At 45.3% G+C, this 17,051-nt stretch overlaps 1 protein-coding gene across 1 annotated transcript in view; it reads left to right on the top strand.

Annotated features, from left to right (window-relative positions):
- Positions 1–16,465, top strand: part of LOC142699163 (uncharacterized) — a 32,689-nt gene extending 16,224 nt beyond the window's left edge. The window contains exons 3-5 of the mRNA XM_075848026.1: positions 12,493–12,516; positions 13,759–15,214; positions 16,460–16,465. Of these exons, the coding sequence (XP_075704141.1) occupies positions 12,493–12,516; positions 13,759–15,214; positions 16,460–16,465 (1,486 nt within the window). The remainder of the gene's footprint in view (positions 1–12,492; positions 12,517–13,758; positions 15,215–16,459) is intronic.
- The last annotated feature ends 586 nt before the right edge of the window (positions 16,466–17,051 follow it).

The raw sequence follows: 17,051 nt of genomic DNA, 5'->3' as shown, positions 1-17,051 counted from the left end.
CAGAAAAAGGGGGAGACCCCTGACGAGTTACTGACCCGGTTATTAAAGGGAACCTGTCACCAGCATTTCACCTATTGAACTTTAATTATCCCTCACTGGCCGCTGCTATAAAAAGTTAATTGCCGTTATCCCCTCTCCTAAACTCCTCCTCCGACTGTAAATAACGGTCTGCAAACATTTTGCGCCTTTTATCGTAATAATCCGGTGTCCCTTTGTGCGCACACACCAGAAGAGGACATCAATGCACAAGCGCGGGAATTAGTGTGCTGGGGAAAGGCGAGGAGCTGTCAATCAAAAGTAAGGAGGCGGGGCAAACTCGGAAAGACTTGAGGAATGAAGACATAGTGACTCTTTTCAAAGGAAGATCTGACTCTTTTCTGCTCATTAGCATACGATGTGAGAACACTAGAAAGCTGAATACTAAAGCTACAGAGCCGACTAAGAAGATAATTATAGGTTATATAGAAATGATTTCTCACCCACTACCACCAGGTATAGTCGGTTTAATAGGTGAAATGCTGGTGACAGGTTCCCTTTAAGGGAAAATTCGGCGAGGGGAATGAATGAGACCCAATCATATTGACAGTCAGAGATAAAACACCTTAAATATTGTTCTAGAGATTGATTAGTCCTCTCAGTTTGGCCATTAGTTTCAGGATGGAGGGCAGAAGAGAAGGACAGATCAATCTCCAACTTTTTACAGAAGGCTCTCCAAAACAAAGAAACAAATTGTACCCATCTGTCCGAAACAATATTGACAGGGACCCCATGGAGACGCAGGATGTGTTTGACAAACAAGGTAGCTAACGTCTTGGCGTTGGGTAGTTTCTTGAGGGGCACAAAGTGGCACATCTTACTGAAGCGGTCTACTACCACCCACACCACGGACTTGCCTTGGGATGGAGGCAAATCGGTGATTAAATCCATGGAGATATGTGTCCAAGGTCTCTGGGGAATGGGCAACAAACGTAGAAAGCCCGCTGGTCGGGACCTGGGAGTCTTGGACCTAGCACAAACCTCACAAGCGGCGACGTAGGCCTTAACGTCTTTAGGCAACCCAGGCCACCAATAGTTTCTGGCAATGAGGTGTTTGGTACCCAGGATGCCTGGATGACCAGATAGTGCGGAGTCATGATTCTCCCTAAGTACCCTTAGCCGGTATTGCAGGGGAACAAACAGCTTGTCCTCAGGAAGGTTCCCGGGAGCTGAACCTTGATCAGCCGCAATTTCAGAGACTAAATCAGAATCAATAGAAGAGATGATTATACCGGGAGGCAAAATACAAGCAGGATCTTCCTCCGAAGGAGGGCTGGCCATGAAGCTACGCGACAGTGCATCGGCCTTAATATTTTTAGACCCAGCCCTATAGGTAACCAAAAAGTTGAATCTGGTAAAAAATAGCGCCCATCGAGCTTGTCTCGGGTTTAGCCTCCGGGCAGATTCTAGGAAAACCAGATTCTTGTGATCGGTAAGGACCGTTACCTGGTGACTAGCCCCCTCCAGGAAGTGGCGCCACTCTTCAAATGCCCATTTAATGGCTAAGAGTTCGCGGTTGCCAATATCATAGTTACTCTCAGTGGGCGAAAACTTCCTGGAGAAGTAGGCGCAGGGGCGTTGATGGGTGAGGGACCTGGTACAAGACAGCCCCCACTCCCACCTCGGATGCGTCAACTTCCACGATAAATGGCTCCATTTGGTTGGGCTGAACCAGCGCCGGGGCCGAGATAAAGCACTTCTTAAGGACCTCAAAAGCTTGGACAGCCTCAGGAGGCCAGTGGAGGAGATCAGCACCTTTGCGAGTGAGGTCCGTAAGAGGCTTAGCGATGACCGAGAAGTTAGCAATAAATCTCCTGTAATAATTAGCGAACCCCAAAAAACACTGTAACACCTTCAGGGAGGCAGGTTGGACCCATTCCGCCACAGCCTGAACCTTGGCGGGGTCCATGCGGAATTCATGAGGAGTGAGGATTTGACCCAAAAATTGTATCTCCTGTACCCCAAACACACATTTTTCGGTTTTTGCAATCAGTTTGTTTTCCTGAAGGACCTGGAGCACCTTCCTGACATGCTCAATGTGGGAGAACCAGTCCTTGGAAAACACCAGTATGTCATCAAGGTACACTACAAGAAATATCCCCAGGTAATCTCTCAAAATCTCATTTATGAAATTCTGGAAGACCGCCGGAGCATTACACAACCCAAAGGGCATGACGAGGTATTCGAAATGACCTTCGGGCGTGTTAAACGCAGTCTTCCACTCATCCCCCTCTTTGATGCGGATAAGGTTATACGCCCCCCGTAGATCAAACTTAGAGAACCATTGGGCCCCCTGAACCTGTATAAAGAGATCAGGAATCAAAGGAAGGGGATACTGGTTCCTTACAGTGACCTTATTCAGGTTACGGTAGTCAATGCATGGGTTAAGACCACCATCCTTCTTCCCTACGAAGAAGCCAGCACCTACCGGAGAAGTAGAGGGGCGAATGTAACCCTTGGCCAGGCATTCCTGGATATACTCTCTCATGGCTTCACGTTCGGGACAAGAAAGATTAAATATCCTACCCTTAGGAAGCTTAGCTCCTGGTACCAATTCGATAGCGCAATCGTATTCTCTATGAGGAGGTAACACTCCTTAGAGAAAACATCAGCGAAGTCCTGAACAAACTCAGGTAGCGTGTTCTCCTCCTCAGGGGGAGAAATAGAATTAACAGAAAAACATGACGTCAAACATTCATTACCCCATTTGGTAAGCTCCCCAGTATTCCAGTCAAACGTGGGATTATGCAACTGCAACCAGGGAAGGCCTAAAATCAAATCGGACGATAATCCCTGCATCAACAGTACAGAGCACTACTCCAAATGCATGGAGCCAACAAGGAGTTCAAAAACAGGGGTATGCTGTGTAAAATAACCATTAGTAAGAGGAGTGGAGTCGATACCCACTACCGGGACAGGTTTAGGCAAATCAATCAAAGGCATAGCAAGAGACATAGCAAATTCCACAGACATGATATTAGCAGAGGACCCTGAATCCACGAAGGCACTGCCGGTAGCAGACCTACCACCAAAAGAGACCTGAAAGGGAAGCAAGATCTTATTACGTTTCATATTTACGGGAAATACCTGTGCGCCCAAGTGACCTCCCCGATGATCACTTAGGCACGGAAGTTCTCCGGCTGCATTCTTACGCTTAGGACAGTAGTTCACTTGATGCTTGTCATCCCCACAGTAGAAGCAGAGACCATTCTTCCTGCGGAAATCTCTACGTTGTTGGGGGGACACGGAGGCCCCGAGTTGCATAGGTACCTCTGAGTCTTCCAGGGAGGAATGAACCTCGGGAGGCATCATGGGGGAGTCGGAGGAGAAAACACATAAACGTTCACGTTGTCGTTCCCTGAGACGTCGGTCAAGTCGTACCGCTAAAGCCATAACCTGGTCTAGGGAGTCAGAAGAGGGATAGCTAACTAGCAGGTCTTTCGGGGCATTCGACAGACCCAACCTAAACTGGCACCTTAAGGCAGGGTCATTCCACCGAGAAGCTACGCACCACTTCCTAAAGTCAGAACAATACTCCTCAACAGGTCTCTTACCCTGACGTAAGGTCACCAGCTGACTCTCGGCAAAGGCAGTCCTGTCAGTCTCGTCATAAATGAGTCCGAGAGCAGAAGAGAAACGATCAACGGAGGAAAGTTCAGGGGCGTCAGGAGCCAAGGAGAAGGCCCACTCTTGGGGCCCTTCCTGGAGAAGGGACATAATTATACCCACCCGCTGGTTCTCAGAACCTGAGGAATGAGGCTTTAAGCGAAAGTAAAGCCTACAACTCTCCCGAAAGGAGAGAAAAGCCCTCCGGTCCCCTGAGAACTGGTCGGGCAACTTGAGGTGGGGTTCAGGAGGTGAGGTGAGGGGAACTACCAAGGTAGCATCAGGCTGGTTGACCCTCTGAGCCAGGGCCTGGACCTGTAGGGAGAGACCCTGCATTTGCTGAGCCAGGGTCTCAAGGGGGTCCATAGTGGTGTCAGGGACCAGGGTAGACTAGGTATGGGCTTGTGATTATGTAACGACGGGGGTAGGGAAACAAACAAGTGAGCCCTAATCTACCCGCCACTCTGTCCCTGCCTACTTGCAACGACCCGCCCTAGGCAACGGGGTACAACTGGGCGGCGGTCCCTACGCTCAGTAAGTGCACGAGACAAACATAAAGGGGAATACAAAGCAAAGGGAAAGGGGCAGTTGCCCACGGCAACACCGTGAGCAACCAGAGTGGTGAACGAGCCAAGTCAAACCAGGAGAGCACGAGGTACCAAACGCAGAGCAGGAGAGTAGTCAGTAAGCCAGGGTCAGTATGGAGCAGGATCAAATAGTTAGGAGCTGTAGCTGGGCCAGGAAACCACACGAAAAGAAATCACAAGCAAAGGAGGAACAGGAAAGGCAGGTATAAATAGACAGAGGGCGGGAGCTAGCTCCGTCTGGCCAGGCTGCGATAGGCTCTCCCACTCCTAAGCCTGCCATCCTGAGTGGTGGAAGATGGAGTCAGTCTCAGAGACGTAGATTCAGGTGCAGACTGATTACCTATGGGAGTTAACCCCGAAGCTGTGCCTGGCAGATCCTTTACAAAAACGACTTTTTTTTCCCAAAAAGTGGTTTTATTTAGTAAAAGTGTCAAAACAAATAACACATGCACATATATGGTATCCCCGCGATAGTAACGACTTGAACAATAAAATGAACACATTAATTAAACCGCCGAATGAACGGCGTCCAAAAAAAACGCAAAAAACAACGGCAAAATTCTCTCTTTTCTCCCATTCCCCCCATAAAAAATTAAATAAAAATTAATCTAAGTCCTATGTACCCCAAAATAGTACTACTGAAAACTACACATTGGCCCGCAAAAATCAAGCCCCCTATACGGCCACATTAATAAAAACGTTACGGCTCTTGGAATGCGGCGATGCAAAAACAAGTAATTTTTTTCTAAAAGGCTTTTTATTGTGCAAACGTAGGAAAACATATAAAACCCTTACATATTTGGTATCCCCGTAATCGTGCCGACCCATAGAATAAAGTGAACATGTTATTTACGCTGCATAGTAAACGGCGTAAATTTGTAACGTGAAAATCAATGCTAGAATAGCTGCTTATTTTCAATTCTCTCCTAAAATAAAGTTAATAAAAGTTAATCGATATATTATAAGCATCTAAAAATGGTACAATTACAAAATACAACTCGTCCCGCAAAAAACAAGCCCTTATACGGCTATATAGACAGAATACAAAAACAGTTACGACTCTTGGAATGAAACTATGAAAAAGCAAAAAATAATCCTTGGTCATTAACGTGCAAAATGGCCCGGTCATTAAGGGGTTAAATAGGAAAACATTTGTTGTTTATTTGCTAAAGTGCTGTTTGAGGTTTAGAAAAGATTTAAAGAATTCTACTTACTGTGTTACTTTAGTATCATAGATCAACAACGCAGCAAAAGGAGGATCAGGGCAAATTGAAGTTTTTTTAAATGTTATACTGCTAACTTTTTTTTGGTAGGTTCCGCTGGACCGTTTGGACTACGTCGTAGATTCATTGGACTACTTCAATGATTTACTTTTAAAAAAAATTGTGAAAGAGGGTTGCATGGGGGAGTTTTCATTTCAATAAAAAAAAATTCTTATGGCTGTTTTTTTTAATACTTTATTATGGCCTTAGTAATGGCAGCTGTCTGATTGACAGCATTCAATTACTAAGGCTGGGGCTTAGCATTAGCCAGTAACAAGGCTATCACTAACCCCTATTATTACCCCAATTCCCACTGCCGCCAGGGATACTGGAAAGAGTCGACTACGATTCAGTGCCTGACCATCTGAAACGACGGTTAGGCCGCAGGCTGGTATTATGAGGCTGGGAAGGGACAAAAATTGTGGCCCTTCCCACCCTGGTGATGCTAGGCTGCAGCTGCTTTATTTTATCTGCCCATCATTGGTCCTTAAAGGACGAGTGTCGCAAAAAATTTTTTTTTATAGCAATTTGCTTTTAGTGTTTTATTAAAAAATGTTTTCTTTATTTGTGTGTTTGTGTTTTACTTTTTTTTATTTTTTTACTTTTTCTTGTCTATGGGGGCTGCCATTTTTTTTTCCATCTCTGTATGTGTCGATTAACGACACATACAGACATGGAATACGGCACATACAGCCCCATAGTGAATGCGAACGGGACCCGTACCATCCACTCTTCTGTACGGCGTCTGTGTGGGAACGGCGCATGCGCCCCTCCCACACAGTCCAAATTGAAGGTCTTCGGCCGAGCGACGTCCGGCGCCATTTTCTTGTGGACCGGAAGCCGCGGTCAGACAGTAAGATTACTACTTCCGGTCGAGGCTTCCGGACTTGTGTTCTGAAGCAAGCACTTGGAGCGGAGGGAGCAGACGGAGCGGACGGACCGGAGGGAGCGGCGGCGGCAGGAACAGGTAAGTTAGGTCTGTGTATGTACGTGTTTTAGTGTGTGATTACTACTGTATGTAAACCTACTACACTGTGTGTTAGCTCAAAAAATGGCGACACACAGTGTAGGAGGTTTGACTGTTCAATCCCCTCCTTTCTCCTGGCACTAGCCAGTAGAGATGAGCGAACTTATGAAAAGTTCGGTTCGGCTGGTTCGCCGAATTTCATGAAAAAGTTCGATTTGGACCGAACTAGTTCTGACCGAACCTGTAATTCAAGAAAGCCCCTAAAAACCGTGTATAACACTGTTTAAAAGCCCTAGAAGCCCTGTATAACACTCTTAGGTCACCCATGAGTGTATCCAAGTACTTTTGAGCTGTCTTTAAGGCAAAGTTAGTGTCAAAGTTACGCCAACATGTATGGCTATAGGAAAACGGATGGGACACGGTGATAACTAACAGAAACCACTGCACTTGTGCATGTTGTATGCTTAATGCATTGTTAAAAAAAGATACAAAAATTAACCATTTTTGGCGGCAGATGCCTGCCAGGGTTCATACAAATAAGGTGGTAAAAGAAGAAGCAATGGCTTTTGACAAGCCCTCAAAAAATTTACCCTTTATGGTGGCAGATGCCTGCCTGGGTTCATCCATACATGGATGTAAAAGCAACAAGCAATGGCTTTTCACAAGCCCTCCAAAAATTTACTCTTTTTATTGGCAGATGCCTGCTGGGGTTCATCCATACATGGATGTAAAAGCAACAAGCAATGGCTTTTCACAAGCCCTCCAGGCCTGCTTGTAGCAGACGGCAGTGGAGGTGTATTGGTGGTAGTAGAGGTAGCCAACGGACAGCACGGGTGGTGCTAGTAGTAGTAGTAGCAGCACATTAAAAGACACTGGACAGTCACAGGACAAAGCCCTGTGGTGGGGCAGGCCTGCTTGTAGCAGACGGCACAGGGGGTGGATTGGTGGTAGAAGTAGTAGCAGCACCAACAGCGGCACATTAAAAAAAGAGTGGACAGGACAGAATCCCGTAGTAGCAGGCGGCAGTAACAGGCGGCAGCAGCAGCAGCAATGTCAGATCACCGTGCGGTACAAATGACAACTTATCTTTATTCTGTGACTCAATACGATTACGGTGATACCAAATTTATATACTTTTTTTTTTATATTTTACTACTTTTATTGATAATAAACGTTTAGTTAAAATAAAAATGTTTTGTGTCGCCACATTCTAAGAGTCATAACTTTTTATTTTTTGACTGATTGAGCAGTGTGAGGGATTATTTTTTGCGGGATGAGCTGTAGTTTTTATAGGTAGCAGTTTTTGGTACGTAGAAATTTTTGATCACTTTTCATTAAAAAATTTTTGGAGCTAGGTTAACCAAGAAACAGCGATTTTGGCGTTTTACATTTTCTATTTTTTACAGTATTCACCTTGCACATTAAATAACGCTATGTTGTAATAGTTCAGACTTTTACGCATGCAGCAATACCAATTTTGTTTACTTTTTGATTTTTTACATTACTTTAGGGGGAAAACGGGAAAAGGTTTTTTTTAACTATTTGTTTTTAATTTTTTTCACTACTAAAAACTTTTTTTCACTTTTTTTACACACTTTATTAGCCTCCCTAGGGGATTTGAACCAGCGATCATACTAACGTATTGCAGTATATTGTCATTTTTACAGGCTTAAGTTAAGTGAAGGCAGCTCTGGGTGCCATCATTAGGCCCATGAGCTGCCATTACAATCATTGTCACCCCCTGATCTAACTGGGGGGGTGATGAACTGTCAGAGGGGGCCGCCCCCCTTTTTTCAATGCCTCAGATGCTCGCGATTGACCGCAGCATTTGAGGGGTTAAACAGCTAGGAACAGCACGATCGCTGCTCCCGACTGTTAGTCCCGGGTGTCCACTGTAAAACACAGCCGACACACGCAGCATATGGAGCGCACTCCAAACACCACCACCCGCACCCGGATGTAGTAGCACGTCACGGTGCACAAAGGGGTTAATGTTCTCTTACGCAAAAATAATAATTGCAAGAAATTGGATGGCTGGTAAATCCCCAATTGTTATGGATTGGTTGAAGTTGGTTAAGACAATTAAAGAATATGAGAAAATAAGAGCAGACAAGAAAAATTGTATAACAAAGTGGGAGGAAATATTGGGGATATGGAATCGATTGGTTTTCTATAGGAAGGTATAATTATTATTTTATCATAAAAAGGTTATAATTTTATGGTACTTAAAGGCATGGTGTCGCCCCAAAAACATGTTTTTTTTTTTAAATTTAAACATTTAGTGTGTGGGTGATTAAACATTGTTCAAATTTTTTTTATTTTTTTCGCGAGTCAGGAAATATTATAAATTTTTTCAAATTTTTCAAAATTTATAATACTACCCATTTTTGGTCACTAGATGGAGCTGTTTGGAGCTAGTTCCCAAAATTGCAGCATTGCAACATTGGGTTAAAAGCTATCGCTCTAGTGAGCGCTCAGCATCCCCCCCTCCTTTATCCTGGCTAGTGCCGGGATAAACGAGGGGTTTGAAAGGTTTAACCTGCTACACTGTGTGTCGCCATTTTTTGAGGTAACTCACAGTGTAGTAGGTTTACATGCAGTAGTAAACACACACAAACACTAACATACATTGAAATCGCTTACCTGCTCCTGCCGCCGCGGCCCGTCCGCTCCCTTTGCTGCCGCTGTCCCATGTGCACTTGTCCGGAAGCCGCGACCGGAAGTAGTAATATCACTGTCCGGCCGCGACTTCCGGTCCACAGGAAAATGGCGCCGGACGGCGCCAATTTCGAATAGGACTGTGTGGGAGCGGCGCATGCGCAGTTCCCACACAGACGCCGTACACGGCAGTCAATGGGACGGGAGCCGTTCGCAGTCCCTATGGGACTGTGGCTGCCGTGTTCCATGTCTGTGTGTGTCGTTAATCGACACACACAGAAATGGAACAAAAAATGGCAGCCCCCATAGGGAAAAAAAAGTGTGAAAAAAAGAAACAGTAAAACACAAACACACAAATGAAAATAAACGTTTATATTAAGGCACTAACATCTTTAACATATAAATAAAATATTTGTGATGACACTGTTCCTTTAATGATCTTTGGGGTGGGAGGGGGATGGGATTGGGGAGATATATGTTGTCTGATGTAAATTGTGCAGATAAATTGTTGAGCATTATGATATTTATAATCACTGGATATTGAAATGTTGTAATGTTTTTATTACTGAAATTCAATAAAGATATGTGAAAAAAAACAAAAAACATTTGATGTGTGTTAGAATGTAAGGTAAGTGTGAGGTCATCAGTGATGTCATAATCAGTGGCGGATCCCCATATGGGCGTTTCGGGCGGTCGCCCGGGGCCCAAGGCTTGCAGGGGGGCCCATAGCTTCCCACACCGCACACAATTGAAACAAAACTCTCCAGGGCTGCTGCTGCCGGCCGCATTCTAGAGGCGGGGGGAATGTGCAGGGGGAGTCAATTGCGGCCGGGGAACAGGGGCACAGCACATCAGCTGTAGAGAGCAGACTGTCAGAGATTGTGATGGGCAGGTGCTGGAGTCTCCCTGACAGTCTGCTCCTCTGTGCTGCTGTGCACTGTCCCTCCTGTCTAAACCTCCAGCAGCTGCCTGATAACGGCAAAACTGAAACTAGAGGGTGAAGGACCTGTGGTGACGTCACAGTCACATGATTAAGGTCCTGGAGGCTGCCAGAGACAAGCACCGCAGAGGAAGAGACTGGTAAGTGTGTGTGTGTGTTAGTTAATGTAAGTCTATATAGTGTGTGCTGTGTATATAGTGTCTATAATGTAAGTCTATGTAGTGTGTGTGTGTGTGTGTGTGTGTGTGTGTGTGTGTGTGTCAGTGTGTCATAATGTAAGTCTATATAGTGTGTGCTGTGTATATAGTGTGTGCTGTGTATATAGTGTGTGCTGTGTATATAGTGTGTGCTGTGTATATAGTGTCTATAATGTAAGTCTATGTAGTGTGTGTGTGTTTATGTGTGTCATAATGTAAGTCTATATAGTGTGTGCTGTGTATATAGTGTGTGCTGTGTATATAGTGTGTGCTGTGTTTATAGTGTCTATAATGTAAGTCTATATAGTGTGTGTGGTTTGAATATATAGTGTTTGGTGTTAGTGTGAATTGTATATAGGGTGTTTAATCTCACATTTTTTGTGTGCAAAATAATTTCCCACCCATAGAGCCCTCTGCAGTAAGTCAGATGCTCAGAACCCCCCCCTGCAGTATAATCTCCCCCATGGAGCCCTCAGTAGTTATTATTCTGCAGGGGGGGTCAGAGCGTTTGATTGACTGTTCAGGGTTCTATAGGGGAATAACTCCTTCCCCCCCCAAGAGCCATAAGGGCGGATTTACACGAACGTGTAATTTGTCCGTGCAACGCGCGTGCTTTTCACGCGCCTCGCACGGACCTATGCAAGTATATGGGGCAGTGCAGACTGTCAGTGATTTTTGCGCAGCGTGAGTCCGCTGCGTAAAACTGACGACATGTCCTATATTTCTGCGTTTTTTGCGCATCACGCACCCATTGAAGTCAATGGGTGCGTGAAAATCACGCATGCCACACGGAGGCACCTCCGTGGGACGTGCGTGATTTGCTCAACAGCAGTATAACTATGATTGCAAACAGAAAAGCACCAGGTGCTACAAACATACAAACAGAGTGTCATAATGATGGCGGCTGCGCGAAAGGCATGCAGCCGCGCATCATATGGTGATGACACATGGAGCTGTTAAGTGCCTTTTGCGCGCGCAAAACGCCGCATTTTTTGTGTGCGCAAAACGCACACGCTCGTGTAAATCCTCTCTAAGTGTCAGACACTTAGACCCTCCCATAGGGCACTCAGCAGTCAGTCAGATGCACTGGGGAGGGGTGTCTGACTGCTTAAAGGGTAACTAACGAAACTTTTTAAAAAAAATTACATGTCATAGTGACATGTCAAATGTTCTAATCGGTGGGGGTCCGGGCACTGAGACCCCACCAATCGCTGAAACAAAGTGGCAGAAGCGCTCAGGTGAGTGAGGAGCCACTTTGTTTCTGATCGTCTTTCCTCTGATAGCCGAGCATGCGGTCTATGGGCACAACAGAAAGTCTATGAGTCCGTACACCGCGACGAGGAAAGACAATCAGAAATTAAGTGGAACCGCGCTCACCCGGGCACTCCTGCTGCTTTGTTTTAGTGATCGGTGGTGGTCTCAATGCTGGGACCCCCATCAATCAAAACTTCTGACATATCACTCTCACTATGACACGCCAAATGTTTTTTAAAAGTTTAGTTACCTCTTGGGGACTGAATTTATTGATTTGAGTTAATGTATGGGCCTGGGTCTTAATTTGCTTAGGGGTCTGGGGTATAAGACAATTTATGGTGTTTATTTCTGAATTTTTATGTTGCTATAGACGCTGAAAATGGCTACAGAATCAAGGGGAAAAGATTTCTCATCAGGAGAAGTCGCCATAGCGGTCTGTGTAAGATGGAGAAGAAAAGAGAATGACCTATCAGTGAAGACATCACCTGTGAGTCATTGCATTTATAGATCTGTCACCTCTCCTGACATGTCAGTTATCGGAAATCCTTGTATTCCACATAAAGTCTTTGTGTACCCAGGACTAATAGATAAATGCGTGTTACCATTCCCCTTGTCAGGAGGATGTGTCCCTACACAGTGTGATACTGTCAGCGATGGTTGAAGACTGTCAGTGTGTAGGGACACAGCCCTTTGACAAGGGGAATCGTAGCACTCATTTGTCAATGCTCACACAGAAAGGTGGTGTTTAATATAGACATGACGTGGCAGGGCGGTGGTGGACAAGGGGGCCCAAGCTTGTGGAACAGCCCAGGGCCCATGGTTTACTTAATCCGCCACTGGTCATAATTCACCTTCTCTATAAAAGCTGCTGATCGGTCACATTCTGTTGAGCCGCTATAGACCAATAGTTTCTTGCTTTTTGGTACGTCGCTCTCACTTGACTTTTTCTTGAGTCCTGTGACTTCTAGAAATCTTGCTTTATCAGAAGCTTCAGATCCACGATTCAGAGGTAAGAGGAGAACATGTAGAATGTTTCTTGTGAAGTATTGCAGCGAGTTCCATGTGCTGCCACTGTAAGAATGTTTCTCTTTCACCCTCTTAGGCCCCATGCACACGACAGCAAAAACGGAGCCATTTACTTTCATTGAACACTGACACCTTTCCGTAGCACTATGGAAGGGTGTCAGTGCCGTGGAAATGTTCCGGGAATTATGGAACATGTCCGTTCTTTCGCATTTTGCGGGCTGTGCTCCCATACTTTGTATGGGAGCACGGCCCGAAAATGCGGCTGTCAGTCAGCGGCCGGCCGTGTCCGCAATCGCGGGCCGGGATTGTGGGCACGGTCGTGTGCATGGGGCCTTACTGGGTTAGATTCTAAGGTCAGGCGCAATAAATGAAATACAAGATTGAGTGTATGAAAATGTATATTGTATAAAGAGTGAAATGACTGTTAGTTATTCTGAGACTTCTATGGAGATTTGTACATAGCGACAGCCATAAACAATGAACTTTACAGAGACACTTTTTCCTTATCATCAATAATTACATGGCAGGTTATAGTTACCATCCATGGTCTCCCCACACTCCAGGAAGTCTCCTTTCCAGTATGTCCCTCCTCAAGTGGCCTCCCAAGTGGCTGCCCTCATGTCATGCTTGGGTCTTTTATGCCCCCTTGTCTGCCCCTCTTTGAGACAAATAGTGTGACCTTCCTGATAAAAAGAACTTCCCCCCTCATGTAACATGCGGATATAGAATACTGGTGCCACTTATCAACCACCTTTAGCATTTATGACATCCTGAGTTTGTCCATGGGTAAGACTGGGTTCACACTACTGGTTAGCACCTGTAAGAGATACCTGTGAACGTCGGGGTCATTTATTGTGAGAATCAGGGTAAACAATAGGAATCTTGCAAACTGATGAGACACATTTCATTAAGAAACGCAACAATACCCATGATCCTCCATCTTTGATTTACCCAAATAAAATACCCTATATAATCTTATATGTGGCTTCCATTTTCTGAAACCTTTAAATTCTTACACCACCAGAGGGTGCAGTGTAGAGGAGTGCCGCTGTCTCCTCTGGCTGCACTGTCCTGTCTCTGCCTTGGGAGGGCGCTCTTCATGCAGTTCTCACATGTTTATTGGGGAGGGGGCTGATAATTGAGGACAGAGAAGTCTAGAATCTATTTTCTTTTTGGAAGATGATTTAGAAACAAGTAACCACACGATGATTTCTTGCCTCAGCAGATTTGTGGATATGAAGATCATGAATAGAAAACATCAGACATTCTGTGTGGACACAAATCAAGAGCTCAGAAATGCTTTGGACACCTGGAATTTGGTGGAAGAAGACGTCTTAGGAGCCTGTGTCCCTTATTTCATCCAGGAGAAGGTGGCTGAAGATCTCTTCACTTATACGGATGTGTTTCAGAAAGCCATTCTGAGTAGCCTGTTACCATCTCAATACAACGCCGCCATGTGCCGCTTCTTCATCAGAGTCATTCAGTACAGAAGAGACGCGGCACACTACCTGAAGGAATATATAATCAATGTGCTATGTGAGCACTTGAAGGTGGAGTACATGAAGGGACAATACTATTCCTACGCCATGACTAAGAAGGTTATCGTCTGGCTGAGCATCCTCCATCTTGAAGCGGTGGTCGGGGAAATGAGATACAACATCGTTTATGAGGATTTCAATGCTGCCATTGTCGACACTTTGACAGAAGTGACATCTCTGTGTGCTACAGTCATCATGCCACACATCTTGGACATGCTGCCAGTGCTGGGCCAAGTGGTCAAAAATGCTCCTGACCAACTATCTAAGGAGACGTTGTGCTATGCTATAAGACGTTTATGCGGCAGCATCCAAGAATATATTGTGAAGGGTGGCAGCTGCAAAGTGCAACTTATGAAGGCCATAAGCAACATGAAGGCCAACATTTCCACCTGGTTGCCTGATGTCTATGCTGAGCTTCAAGACTCCACCAAAGTTGCCCTGGAATTCTTTACTGTACCCGAATCATCGGAGAGCCAGCCGACCAAGCCAGTCAATGACGAGTTACAGACCCTTCCTCACGCCGAGCTCCTAGAAAAGTACAGGGAGCAAGTTGCGGCGGATAATAAGGAACTGGAAGATACAGAGAAGCAGCGTATTGGGATGAACATGCTTGTGACATCTCTGGTATCTGGCAGGAAAATAACAAAAGATTTCCTTCAGTTTCTGCTCAATGCCCTGAAGAATGCGGACCCAAAGGCCAAAATGACAGCAGCTATGTTCTTCAATGAGGCTTTGAAGCATCCAAGACTTATAAAGCAGAAATACCAAGAGTGCGCAATCCAACATCTGCTGAAGATCATAGAAGAGGACGATAACATCTTGTGCAGCATCGCCATGGAGGCACTGGGGAATGCCACCACCGGAGCTACAAGACTGGTTGAGAGCTACAAGAATAAGATCATTGCCCACATGGAGTTTAGACTATCAAAAACCAGCAGCATCAAGATCATCATGGCGGCACTGAGGGCGCTGTCCTCCATTATCAGACGCCTGAAGCTTTCTGTCCTCCGTAGACAATTCATTAAAATATCCCGGGAGCATATGGACTATCCGGACGGAGAAGTCCAGATTGCAGCCATAAACCTGTTAAGAGATCTGACAGAGAGCTGCCGCCTTCCGCTATTTGGATATTTTACAGACAAAGTCAGGAGCTGTATACCAACTTTACTCCTGAAATTACATAGTGACAACCAGGAGATAGTAGCAGCCAGTACTTTATCTCTGCAGAGCTGCCTCTCCTACATCAAAGGAGCCAACATTCGGGGATTTTTCCGGACGGAAATCTCTCCAAACATCAATGACCTGAAATCCATCTACAGCTGTCTGGCTCATAACCACCCAAAATTGATGAAGACCGTGCTCCTCCAGATCCCAAGCTATCTGGTCAACTCAGAGGACAAGGAAGCTGTAGTCAGACATGTTGAATTTCTTAAAGATGCCATCAACCATGATGTCATGTAAGACCTGGACTTATATAGTCTCAGCCTAGCTCTGGCCACACTGCACTGCGAAGGCTTCTCATGTAATATCAGAAAAGCCACTGAAAGGGTCATCTCCATCCTGGCCACCAAGTGGTTTTACATCGGCAGTGCCAACAAATAAAATGCATTTATCAGGGATGAACCGCTGAGGACAGAGACATCAAGGTTGTAGATCACTTCCCCATGTACTATCCAATGGTTGTGGACATCAATATCAGCTGTCAAGACCTGAACATCAATATTAACATCTAGGGGGCAGAGCTAGCAGTCTGACTTGCGAACGAGCCTCAGGCCTACATCGAGGAGTGTGAACAAGGCGTGGACTCACCGGCCAGTGGAGTCCAGCGATGCCAGTTATCCGTCAACATTAGATGACGGAGACCAAGGACTTAGCTGGCGACACAGACTATACAGTCAGTGTATGGGCAGCATGGTGGTGCAGTTTGGGGAATATGCCCGTCATCAGATCATAGAGACGGTGTATAATGACAACTCCACATATAATATACAGATGTAATGACACGTCGAAAAATAAAAGTCTACTCTGTTTTATATTGAAATGAATGGGTCTGCAGCCTGCAAGTGACTGAAGCTAATAAAAAGTATAGAGCACTCATTGTTTTGTATTGTAGACTAGATACTTGAATTTTTACACTGAGATTCATATCCTAAAAGGTTTTTAAGCGGGTCACAAATGGTACAAAAGGTACACCTTAATATCATTTATCTTTATATTGGGGAATGTCAGGTCTAATAATTCCACTGGCCATCTAAGTATGAACAACAATGAAGAATAATGATGCTGGGATCCTGTTACTGCCGGGTGATGCCTAATAGGCCAGAATTAATGACGGAACTGACTATAATACAACTGAAATGACTTGATAATGGTTCTGTTTCTGAACAGAAGTGAGAAGTCAATGCTTGAATGAAAATGATTGCAAACAAGAAATTTATTTCCTTTCTAATGAGAAAATTCCTAATGCCGTAGTTCACACACTGAAGTGGGGCTGCCACTGGCTGCAGATTCCAGGCTGGAACTAGTGAACAGGGGGCCGTTGCCCCCTGTCTGCTAGTTTCCATCTGGAATCTGTGGCCAATGGGCGCCTCACCAGTTGGGAATAACTCTTTAGACGGCCATTGAAGCCTATGGGTAAGTTTTTGACGGATCCGTTGCCAAGCAACGGCAGGGCGTGCCAAAGTTCCCAGCATTCAAGAGACAAGATGGATGTGGAGAAATTGATCAGCCTGGTGCATGACCACCCAGAACTATGAGCAGGGGTGAACCAAGCCCCTCTGCTGCCTGAGGCGAACTATAAAAAGACCCCCCCCCATTTATCAGAGTTTTCTCATTACTAGCTTTACACAACAAACACGCAGCATTTAAATTTTTTAACCTCTTAACGCCGAAGGACGGATATATCCGTCCTCTGCAGCTGCTAGTTTGCGCAGGAGGACGGATATATCCGTCCTGTGATGGTGCGGGTACTGACACTGTA

This window comes from Rhinoderma darwinii, unplaced genomic scaffold, assembly GCF_050947455.1.
Source record: "Rhinoderma darwinii isolate aRhiDar2 unplaced genomic scaffold, aRhiDar2.hap1 Scaffold_138, whole genome shotgun sequence".
Classification (NCBI taxonomy): Eukaryota; Metazoa; Chordata; class Amphibia; order Anura; family Rhinodermatidae; genus Rhinoderma; species Rhinoderma darwinii.
The sequence above is the reverse complement of the archived record's forward strand: the minus strand, read 5'-3'. Positions and strand labels throughout refer to the sequence as shown.